At 55.3% G+C, this 10,541-nt stretch overlaps 5 protein-coding genes across 5 annotated transcripts; 4 read left to right on the top strand and 1 right to left on the bottom strand.

The window, feature by feature from the left end:
* Positions 1–50: 50 nt before the first annotated feature.
* B0H18DRAFT_1032096 (uncharacterized protein) lies at positions 51–2,481 on the bottom strand. The gene is made up of 2 exons (XM_048030095.1): positions 2,072–2,481; positions 51–2,018 (listed from the first exon to the last, which is right to left on the bottom strand). The coding sequence occupies exons 1-2, from the start codon at positions 2,374–2,376 to the stop codon at positions 281–283; spliced, it is 2,043 nt and encodes a 680-aa protein (XP_047888779.1). The 5' UTR covers positions 2,377–2,481; the 3' UTR covers positions 51–280.
* Positions 2,482–2,589: 108 nt separating this feature from the next.
* On the top strand, positions 2,590–3,577 carry B0H18DRAFT_1032095 (uncharacterized protein; the record flags this gene model as incomplete). The annotated part of the gene is made up of 2 exons (XM_048030094.1): positions 2,590–3,273; positions 3,331–3,577. A coding segment is annotated over exon 1 (281 nt), but the record flags the coding sequence as incomplete, so codon positions are not given.
* Positions 3,578–3,705: 128 nt separating this feature from the next.
* Positions 3,706–6,914, top strand: B0H18DRAFT_1032092 (Not1 N-terminal domain, CCR4-Not complex component-domain-containing protein). Its single transcript, XM_048030093.1, has 12 exons — positions 3,706–3,761; positions 3,814–4,046; positions 4,195–4,584; positions 4,634–4,755; positions 4,876–4,927; positions 4,967–5,502; positions 5,554–5,600; positions 5,622–5,654; positions 5,792–6,073; positions 6,142–6,229; positions 6,289–6,441; positions 6,500–6,914. The coding sequence occupies exons 1-12, from the start codon at positions 3,740–3,742 to the stop codon at positions 6,702–6,704; spliced, it is 2,163 nt and encodes a 720-aa protein (XP_047888777.1). The 5' UTR covers positions 3,706–3,739; the 3' UTR covers positions 6,705–6,914.
* A 791-nt stretch (positions 6,915–7,705) lies between these two features.
* Positions 7,706–8,302, top strand: B0H18DRAFT_958033 (uncharacterized protein; the record flags this gene model as incomplete). The annotated part of the gene is made up of 1 exon (XM_048042651.1): positions 7,706–8,302. The coding sequence occupies one exon, from the start codon at positions 7,706–7,708 to the stop codon at positions 8,300–8,302; it is 597 nt and encodes a 198-aa protein (XP_047888776.1).
* A 795-nt stretch (positions 8,303–9,097) lies between these two features.
* Positions 9,098–10,165, top strand: B0H18DRAFT_1123157 (uncharacterized protein; the record flags this gene model as incomplete). Its single annotated transcript, XM_048034647.1, has 4 exons — positions 9,098–9,145; positions 9,199–9,304; positions 9,355–9,962; positions 10,019–10,165. The coding sequence occupies 4 exons, from the start codon at positions 9,098–9,100 to the stop codon at positions 10,163–10,165; spliced, it is 909 nt and encodes a 302-aa protein (XP_047888775.1).
* Positions 10,166–10,541: the final 376 nt, after the last annotated feature.

Here is a 10,541-nt window from a genome sequence, read left to right as displayed (position 1 = left end):
CAGGCAGTCCTTACACGCGGGGTCGCGACCAGCGGCCAAGCGACTCAACAACGGTTGCACAAGTCTGTTACATTCGAACGAAGTACACGCTGTTCCATATTGATCACAGTGCTACAGGACAATCAGGAAAAACTACAACATTATACCATACGAAGGACACAGCTATAGAGAAATGTTCTGCTCGTAAAGCGAGAGATATTACAGATGACGGTCGAAGCTAGCAAGGTAATAAGATAGTGAGAAATGGCAAAGATGGAGACAGGTCATTCGGCGCGCACGGTTACCCGGCGTAGAGGACGTGCCGCTCCGTATTGTCTAGCCAATAGCGAAGGTCTTCGTCGCCTTCCAACTCTACGAACGACTCCGACACACTGTCTCGGTATCGCAGCTTCCCTACACGGTTCTGCAGTCGCTCGGACGCCTTGACCATGAGCTGCAAGTGCGTAACACGGGGATGGACGCGGATTGCCACGATTTCCTCCGCGTTCTGCGCAAAAATTTTGATCTTGACGTACGCAATCTGTGGGTTGGATGCAGACACGGGGGGCGCATAGGCAGCGGCGTGCGACTGAGATCGGGAACGACCCGACGTCGATGTCCGCGTAGACTCCGCCTGCGAAGCTCGCCCGGAACCGTTCGTGGGGCCTTGAGAGGATGCGAGCGACGTACGAGACTGGCCATTCTGGTACGAGTCTGACCGCGGGGGTAAGGCGGAGACAGAGGCTTGCGAGTACCTCAAATCGCCATTCTCCCCGCGATCGCTACCATTGGTGTTCCTCGACCTAGGCCGCAGGGGCTGAGTAGTATTGTAGGTGTTGTAATTCTGTTCGGCCGCCAGGTATGGCGATGCCTCGTCAGCGCCGTCGCGGTAGGAGTCACGGTCCTGTGGCGGGGGAACGCCACCGTCATCTTCGTAGTCGGACACGTCGCTCCGGTCGTCCGTAGCACTGGAGACGCGCAACCGGGACATGCGCTCTGTCTGGTAGTCCGCCTCGACATTATCGTAGCCACCCTGATCGACGTATGACGTCCGGAACAGGGCGTCAATCTCCTTCGTCCGAGGTTCGACCTCGACTTCGGCGTCACCGGGCTTCAGAGACAGGAACGTTCGAACAAGGTAATGCTCCAGGAGATACCGGTACTCGTGCCGGAGCTCGCAGAGGTTATGTAAGTACTCGTCGAGTTCCGCTCGTCGCTTATTAGCAACCTCGTTGTCGACTTCGTTTACGGGGCCTGGCATGTAAGGCAGCACACGCGGGCGACCTTCGACTCGCCCCGCCTCTTCGGGATGGGCGTCGAGGAAGTCTACTTGGAAGTCGTAGAAGTCGTTGTAAGATCGGAATAAGACAAGTTGCCTGGCTGGGGGCAACGCTTGGGAACCTGGCGGAGGATAGGGCTGAAAGATGGAGTGTACTCGGTACCAGTACTCCTCCATCTCATAATGGAACGATTTGACGTCGGCGGACAGGAGGATGCCCTCCGGCAGCAACTTCGGCGATGGGGGACGCGGGTCTTGAACAGGGGGCGATGGCTGTCGCGTCAGTTGTGGAAGTGGAGGGAGCGGTGGTTGAACGACAGCAACGGGGGAATTGGAGTTTGAAAAGGCCGACTTCAAGCCCATCGCGGCGGGATCATCTAACACGCCGAGCGAGATGCTGTTCTGCTTGTAAGTCATCATGGCTCTCTTCCATTCCTCGACACGGGGCAGAGCCCCTCCGTCAATGAGGGCCATGGCGTCGCGCACTGGTTGCCCCGTCGCGGGGTCGCGGACCTCGACGAACGAGACAGGGATGAGGCCTGGTCGTCCGAGTCGACCGATCGGCTTCGCCACGAACCATTCTCGGTTTGATTGAGCGACAACGGTGATAGGATCGCCCGCCTTTGCATCCAGTTCGTCAGCACGTTCGGCAGTGAAGTCATGGAGAACGACGGCGTAGAAGGCTTGAGGTTTCACAGGAGGGGCAGCAAAGCCCATAGGTGGGCTGGTCTTGAATGTCGAAGTAGTTGGTGTGCGAGGCCTTCACATACATTAGACTTGAATCTTGCACCCCAAAGGCCGATACACACTCACTTTGGTGTACCCTTCTGGAACTCCTCGAATAGATTGCAAGGGACAAGGCCCCGAGCACCGGTCATTGGGTTGTGGGCTTCGTACCACACTCCCTGGCTGTTCACATCGTTGAGAACATGAAAGAAATCGCCCTTCTCGAAGGACAACTCCTGGGGCGCGGTTGACTTGTAGGAGCCCAGGGCCCTGATAACCTTCTTGGGAGGGAGGATCGCAGTGGGCGGCTTCGACAGAGACGGTAAAGGGGTAGTGATGCGCTGTGGTGGGTCTTTGCTACTATTGAGTGACTTCCGGAGACTTTTCATCATCGAGTCTGGCCGTAAGAAAGCAAATTCGTTAGGGGGACGTGAACAGTGAGCGACGGAAGGCGGAATCGAGGAAGTCGTCGGAGGGTATTATCAGGGAGGCATAAGAAGGCGTTGGTTGAATTTCCCACAATACTCGTCCGGTACAGACAAGTCCAAAAGGGGAAGGTTCATCACCCGCAGCGCTCGCCGCACACGCCTGCACACGCGCCCCGACGTTGTCAAGAACAATAGCCTATCGATGTCGTGTGCCGCTCGCTCTTCCCGGTATGTCACATACCACCACATCGTGTCACTTTGACTATCTACATGCCGAACAAGCGGTAAACCCTGTTTTATCATTTACACTTCGATAAACAATTTCCTGACCAGTTGGCATGCCTTTGTCGTCTTAAAAGCAGTAACTCATGAAGGTCTAAGCAAGGCGGCGATGCGAACGTTCGGTGTCCGTAACGAATGGTTACCGTAGCTTGGAACAGTATTACTAGCATCCCCTGGGCATCAATGTTCAGCCATGATCATGAGGAATATGAGGCTTCTGGTTTGTATCCTAATAATAGCCTACATGAGGCAATACCGCTGCTGCATCATCATGTCCTCAAGCTCTGCGCAGGGCACTGACGAGACAGCTTTTACCCGTGCGATGGATTCCTATGTCACCCCCTACTTCAAGCATACACATATCGCGGAGTCGCCCATATGGCAGGTGTTAAGTCACTTGCTCGTGTGGCGGTGGTCTTGGGTCATTTTGATAAATGGTCGGTCACCGGTCCCGGTCAATGGCGACAGGCTTAACTGATGTAAGGACCGTCGACGGACGTCGTCTCGAACAACACTCGGCCTATTCATAACTTTTCCATGGGCGTCATATTCTCTACAGTACATGTATTTCGGATACTACTACAGATATATGTCAGTTCCTTCAATAAGTTGATATCTCAGCATTACACAGCTTACTACGGTCCTCCGACTGAGTGTTACTTATCCTGCATTATGTATCACTGTTCGTGATTGATTACACGTTCAGGCTGAAAGTGCATTCAGTCATGGTAAATTCACTGTCCTGCACCCCGGGGTCGAATGCAGGGCGGTCGATATAGATGAAAGTGAGCACATAAGCGCAACGAGCGAACCAGTAACACACGTCGGAGTAATGAGACCTGTAGGATTCGGGCGGACGATCGAGAACAAGGATCCGGACATGAGCGCTTGAGCGCTTGAGTTGGTCCGAAACTGGATCTCGCGGAGCGCTTGCCACATTAATTATCACGTGAATGTGTGACACTATGTCACGCGGTGTTCCTCTCACTCGCGCGCCGAGCCACTGCTTGCTCTCCTTTGCACATCCGGCTCCTTGCATATCACCATGGCGGCGAGAAAGCTGCAGAGTGAGTCCTCAGCGGTGGTCACAACTGCATGAAAATGCTGAGACTGTTGCAGCCGAAATTGACCGCACCCTCAAGAAGGTGGCTGAGGGTGTCGAACTCTTCGAAAGTATCTACGACAAGATGCAAGCGTCGACAAACCAGACGCAGAAGGAGAAGCTCGAGACAGACCTGAAGACGCAGATTAAGAAGCTTCAGCGACTGCGAGACCAAATCAAGACATGGGTCGCTAGTAATGACATCAAGGACAAGACGGCGCTGCTCGACAACCGGAGACTAATCGAGACAGTAAGTCCTGCTGCGTTCATTCATACGTCTTGCCTGCGTGCGCTGCTCTCCCCATGTGTGCGCGCACGTGAGAGGCCATGCTTCACACCGCAGTGCTGTCGCTGACTTACTCGTCTGTCCTCTCTGTCATGTCGCACGCGGTGAACAGCAAATGGAGAAGTTCAAGGCATGCGAGAAGGAGATGAAGACGAAAGCGTTCTCGAAGGAGGGGCTGACACAACATGCGAAGCTCGACCCGAAGGCGCAGGAGAAACTGGAGGTCACGCAGTGGATACAGATCCAAGTGGAGGAGCTACTACTGCAGGTCGAGCAAGCGGAGGCAGAGATTGAGACGTTGCAGGGTGGAGGGAAGAAGAAGAACAGGGCAGGAGGGGCAGCTGCTGAGCGGTTGGAGGCCCTCGAACACCTCAATGAACGGAGGAAGTGGCACATCAGTCGACTTGAGCTCATCCTGCGATTGATGGACAACGGCTCTATGCCGACAGAGAGGGTTCTCGGGCTCAAGGAGGACGTGCAATATTTCGTCGAGAGCAATACGGTACGTGTCCTCCTGTGTCTTGCGCAGCATTCCTGATCTTCTTGTATAGGACGAAGACTTCGACGAGGATGAGGGCATCTATGATGAGCTCAATCTTGATGAGGAGGAAGAGAAGTTCGGTCTGGCAAACGATGAGGATAGTGATGAGTCTGAAGATGCTAGCGACGGTACGTGGTCGCGTGTATTCCCATTCCGGAGTTTGACGACAAGCGCATGCAGACTTGCCTCCACGGACACCAAACAAGAACATGATGAGGAGAGCGTAGCGAGTAGTAATAAACGTGATGGGAGTCCCGTGCTGAAGAAAGCAACTGCAACGCTGCAGCTACGCAGTACGTTGACCGTTCTTTGGACTGGATTTCGGTGCTAACCCTCCGCAGAGCCTTCGATAACAGGCGAAGCGTCGTCACCAGCCGCGCGTAAAAACACATTCGACTCTACTGCAACAGTGAAGCCGCCAAACGCGAACTTCGCTGCACAACCCATGGCAAGTATTCTGAAGGCGGGGCTACCCCCACAGCAACGGCCGGCGCCTCTCCCAGTCCGCTACGCGGCTGCGGCGGCAGCAGCTGTTGCGCCATCACTGCCCACACAACAGTCAACGGCTCAGTCACCACAAACACCAACAACGGCAACGATACCATCTACATCCACCCAGCCTTCAGCACCAACGGCACCATCAATATCGTCGACAACAGCCACCTCGTCACTTACGCCAGATCAGGTCTCCGCCGTGACTTCCTCGCCAAGCTTGACACATCCGTCAGTCGCAAGCCCGATGTTGTCGTCTGCGGCGTCGGTATCCGTACAACATGCAGACAGCTACTCAGACTCTCCAGCGCTGTCTGATGCACCACCAAGCTCGATCAGCGGTCCTGCGGCGACGTCATCACCGCAGCGCATACAACGCAAAGGTCAGTGACCGGACGCCATGGGAATATTAACCTTCGTTGAACTGATCCTTCTCAGCTTCAACATATTCACCGACAGCCGTGCAAGCTTTGGCATCTGTAGTAGTAAGTCTGTTGCATTTTCAGATTATCGAAGGGGTTCTCACAGTCCGCGTAGCAGTCACCAACAGAAGCGCACGCACCGCCACAATCCCTAGCGAACGGCGCATCACCAGCAGGACCGAGCGCATCCCAACAGCTTTCTGCAGGCCCTTCGCCAATGCCTCAGCAAGCACAAGCATACCCTGGCTCCTCAGCACCCGCGGTAAACGCGCAATCGAGTGGCTCGTCACCATTGCCACCAACGCAGCTGCCACAATACCCACCTGGTGTCAAGGCGCCCGGTGCGGGTCTTGCAGCCGACCACGACCACAGCGTACCGCCAGGCGTCGCACCACAGCAGTTGAACCTGGGCGCGCAGAGACCCGGCTCGACGGTGCCCTCGCAGATGCCACAGCAGGCGCCACAGACGCGGCCGAATGCATTCCCTGGATCGCTATCGGATCTGGTGGTGTCCTTCGAGACTGTGAAACAAAAGGGTGCGTGGTGTACTTGTGGCACAAAGGACGGGTGGGACGGTGAGCTGATATATATGATGCGTCTGCAGCGCCCCATCGGATGTCGAACCTCGACCAGGTACACAAGCTTCTGCAGGGCAGCTACTCCAGCATGCCGCAGCCGCAAGACACTGAGAAGTGCGTGGATGGTTGAGTGTGTGCTGGGTGCGGCTGCTGACGTGCGCGATGTGATGCAGGCCGAAGTATTACGTGCCGAGGAACCCCATCCAGACACCAGCGTACTACCCGCAGACACCCAACCCGATCCTGAACACGGCGGGTATCTTCTCTCAGCTGGACGTCGAGACGCTCTTCTATGTGTTCTACTACCTCCCGGGCACATACCAACAGTACGTGGTGCCTCCTTTTGGTGGCTGTTTTCTGAACGGACTGACCCCTGCCTTGCAGGTACCTCGCGGCCAAGGAGCTGAAGAGACAGTCATGGCGTTTTCACGTCAAGTACCTGACATGGTTCCAACGACACTCAGAGCCTCAGGCGATTACTGAGGAGTACGAGCAGGGTGTCTACGTTTACTTCGACTGGGAAGGTTCTTGGTGTCAGCGCAAGAAGAGCGACTTCCGCTTCGAGTACCGATATCTGTCGGAAGACTGAGCTATCGATCCTTACTGTACCATCCGCATAGCGCGTCCTCTTTTTCTGCGACCTTACTCCGTATCTCGACGCTTTCCTTTTTATGAATTTATCTCCCGCGTTGCGCGTGCCGCTGTGGCACACATCTGTAGTATACTGTCATCGCGACTTGCAGAGGACCATGCAATACCGTCAGATCGTCTCAATACTAGTAAGCAAGCATCGCGGAAACCCCCGGGAGGGCTCGTCGTCATCGACGAGTCCTGTGCAGACCTTCTCGTGGTCCGGGGGTAAGTAGTCTCTACGAGACGAAACGAACATGCACTTTAAGGGCCCGGAAGCCACACCAGCTCCGATGCCCAGGGCCCACCATAGCCCACATCTGCCAATACCCAAGGCAATCCACCCACATCCGGGTACCCGTAGCGGGAAGGAATAAACCACATTCCACATAGAACCATGTCATTCTGACCCAGACCGGGTAGAGAAATCCCAACACCGTCCTCAACAAGAAAACACCTCCACGACGCGATAGGACCCTACGACGACGACGATAGAGCGTCTAAATGAGCGCCAAACCACGCCAATCGGCGCCAAAAAGGGACACAAAACTTTAGAGTTTGCCAACCGGGAAATGCCAAAAAACTATATAGATCACGAGCACAGTCATCCCGTGACTAAGAAGAGCAAATCCCGCCTAAAGCACGTGAATAGCCGGGACAGCCCGAACCACGTGAATGAGTATACAGTCGCTGGCCCTCCCCATCGAAATGGAGACAAAACAACCATGTACATACGCGCTCTATGGAACCATGCCTTTCCCACTGGGAACTAGACTACATGCCTATGCAACATGAACAGAACAAACGCCCAAGAAGCCATAAACGTAATCACAAAACGCCACAACCGCCCAGGAAGAAACGCCCAATAAATCGGTTAAAAAGCCTACACACTGGCCCAGACAGCCCAAACGCTCTCCTACAACACACCAGCCCTAGGACGCTGCACCCAACACACCGACAATGGCCCAAACGCCACACAATGGAGACGCACCACCTCCCAACCAAAAACGGAAACGACAACAACCCACGCCTCCCATCACTCCCCTACCCCAACTCATTATCCCACTCTCACACCTCCCGATAATTGACGTCGAGGTTACCGAACAGCCAACGATGGAGGAGAGAAACGGTCTAACATGGATCGTCAAGGACCGCCCACTAAAACAGCTGGCGAAGCAACAGCTCATCCGCCTCTGCACCGACTCACAGCGATCCGGAGTCGGAAGGCTGTCACAGATCGTGACGCTCAGGCGTCACTGGATCACGTTCGCCATCTCGGGCGCCCGATCCTATTGCACGTTACGCGTCCCTGTCCCATGGGTCGCCCTAGACAACATCGAAGGTAGATCACACGCCTCGACCTACGCCACGCTACCAAACCTCCCGCGCCCCCACCCCAGCTTCCGCCACCTCCCCTCATTCCGAAACGATGGCGAGAACCCATACGAATTCGACATCGAGGAAGAAGAGCTCGAGGAGCTAGACCGCCGCCTACGAAGGATCGCGAATGACGAGGAGCTAGATGCCGGAAAGGAGGGCGAAAAGATCGGAAAGTAGGAGGACCGGATGCAGTTGACTACCAGGAACGTACCAGTAACTCCCTAAACTAGACCATTTGAACCCAACGCCGCACGTCATCACGACATACAAAGCAGGCCTCGTAAGAGACTGCGAACCAAAACCCGACAACCGCCCAGGCACGGGGCCCGCCGTACTCGCCGAGTGACAGGTGCGCCTTTCTTGACAACGCCACTGCGCGCATCTCGCGATTAACAGCCCTACGACCGCCCAAAAGCCGAGATGAAACGCCCGCCCAAAAGCTCCATGCCATGTCAATGTCAAACCACATCCCCGAGCTCACCGCACGTCAAAAATGTCACGAACATGGCGACGACGTGGCCAAAAAGAAAAGAAACCGGAGACAAAATCGGTGAATTCCAAGATCCCATCTCAGCCGGCCGCGCGTGCCGACCACAGAACAATAACCAAAGAAGAATTGAGAACAATCTGCAACTGCGAGGAACCATAACACTCCGGATGCCGCCTCTACTCAACGAACGGCGGAATGAAACAAATCCAAAGATCAAACGGAGATCCACCGGAATACTACGCTCCTGTGAGTCTTTATTCCCCCCAAAATCAAAGCGCCGAACGACCAGTTCCGAGCACGCAGACACCCCAGCCTCATGAACGTGACAATGAATATGCCAGGCCGCGGCCCATAGCCGAGCAGGACTCGCACGAGAAACGCGCACCTGTGCCAGTCCCCCGTTCTGGAGACGCCAATTTAAAAAACCTACCAGCCGCCAAACCGCACGGCACTGTTACCACCCCAGGAAACAGACCAGAACGATGCCTGCGAACAAGAAAAACTCGAACCCGAACCCCACAGCGTCGAACGTGAGTACAAAAACATATTACGCCAGCCTCCCTCTCACACAGCAATGCAACAGTGTACCCCAAACCGTGGCGTAGTGATACAGGGAAGAGGAATATCTCCCTCGCCGTCCAAAAACCCATGGAATGCGACTATGACGGCGGATGGCCGCTGGTCTCCTTGTACGTCCGCCATCAGCCATTGATAGCCCATAACCTAAAAAGACCCGCAGCGTACGCGGAAGTCGTATCCCGCAGCGTGTCCCCCACGCTCACAAGCCTACCCGCAATGGTGGCCCAGCGATCGACGAGCGTGACGGAAGCAGCTCCGATGCCACAGACCCCGGTCCTCCGCCCCGCTCAAGCGACCGACGACATCCCGCATCTTAGCCTACCCCCAGCCTCCACGGCTCAAGCCGACGCCGCACCCGCCATAGTCCAGCCCTCGGCGGAGGCATCCGCGGTGAGCTACGTCGACCGCCCTCCCGCATCCTCGCCAGGGAGCCCTCTCGCCCTCGCCGTCCAGAGAAAAAAGGATAAAGGCAAACGTAAGGCCAGCGCAAAGAAATCCGCGCAGCGCACCGCGGTAGCCTCCATCGGCGTAGGCCCTCCGCCCACCATCCCGACCCAGGAGGAGCGCACGCCGAGCGAAGCCCGAAAGCGCCGTAGAGTCACTGACGACAACGGGGACGAAGCGAGCATCGGTGAGCCGACCCGATCCCAACCGTCCCCGACCTCCACACGTCGCCTCGAAGAAACAGTGGCTGCAGCTGCGGTGGAAGATGCCTCCGCGACGGACCAAGCCGACATCAGGAAAAAACGCCCGTGTCCCCAAGTGGTTGTGGAGACAAGAAAACCGGTTGTATAGTAATTTGGCCAGCTCTCGAGCTGTGATAGGCGCTGTCGTCTCGGCAAGACAAGTCCTTCGATTTCAAGTGCGTTGTATTGGACCTGTCGGATCTCAAAGACATTGTGAATCCCCAAAATCCCTTGGAGAGCTCGCTCAATCAAACCAGGTATGTACTCTCGAGAGCTCTCAGCTAGGTTTCACTCACTCTAGAATCACTTTTCACGGTCATTACTTTCGTATGCCAAACCTGGCAGCCCAGCAGTCATTATAGATGACCCGTTTCAAGCTTGTTGGTCGCATCAATGATCCTATTGATCATTGTAGTACATGCACAGCACGTACAAATGCCTACACCTAATAATACAACACCTAGATAGTACTAACGAGACGGTAGAGACGAGCAGTGAGATGTGAGTGAGCTACAGGTACCAGGTCAGATGGCTAACACGGCTCGGGTATTCTTCCGTACAGAACAGATCAACTAACTCGGCACGGTGTCAATCCCACATGGAAGCGATATTGCGAGGCTGCGACCACTCACCTTATGTCCCGACGACCTCTTACTTGGTC

Source organism: Fomitopsis serialis, assembly GCF_022376445.1.
Source record: "Fomitopsis serialis strain Sig1Antser10 chromosome Unknown B0H18scaffold_92, whole genome shotgun sequence".
Taxonomy (NCBI): Eukaryota; Fungi; Basidiomycota; class Agaricomycetes; order Polyporales; family Fomitopsidaceae; genus Fomitopsis; species Fomitopsis serialis.
The sequence above is the reverse complement of the archived record's forward strand: the minus strand, read 5'-3'. Positions and strand labels throughout refer to the sequence as shown.

What these genes read in the sequence shown, in the direction of transcription:
- B0H18DRAFT_1032096 (XM_048030095.1), bottom strand. Translation starts at nt 2,376, where the DNA reads ATGATGAAAAGTCTCCGGAAGTCACTCAATAGTAGCAAAGACCCACCA. An exon ending in TTCCAGAAGGGTACACCAAA is followed by an intron (nt 2,019 to 2,071) that starts GTGAGTGTGTAT and finishes ATGTATGTGAAG; the next exon opens with GCCTCGCACACCAACTACTT.
- B0H18DRAFT_1032092 (XM_048030093.1), top strand. Translation starts at nt 3,740, where the DNA reads ATGGCGGCGAGAAAGCTGCAGA. An exon ending in GGCGGCGAGAAAGCTGCAGA is followed by an intron (nt 3,762 to 3,813) that starts GTGAGTCCTCAG and finishes AGACTGTTGCAG; the next exon opens with CCGAAATTGACCGCACCCTC. An exon ending in CGAGACTGTGAAACAAAAGG is followed by an intron (nt 6,074 to 6,141) that starts GTGCGTGGTGTA and finishes ATGCGTCTGCAG; the next exon opens with CGCCCCATCGGATGTCGAAC.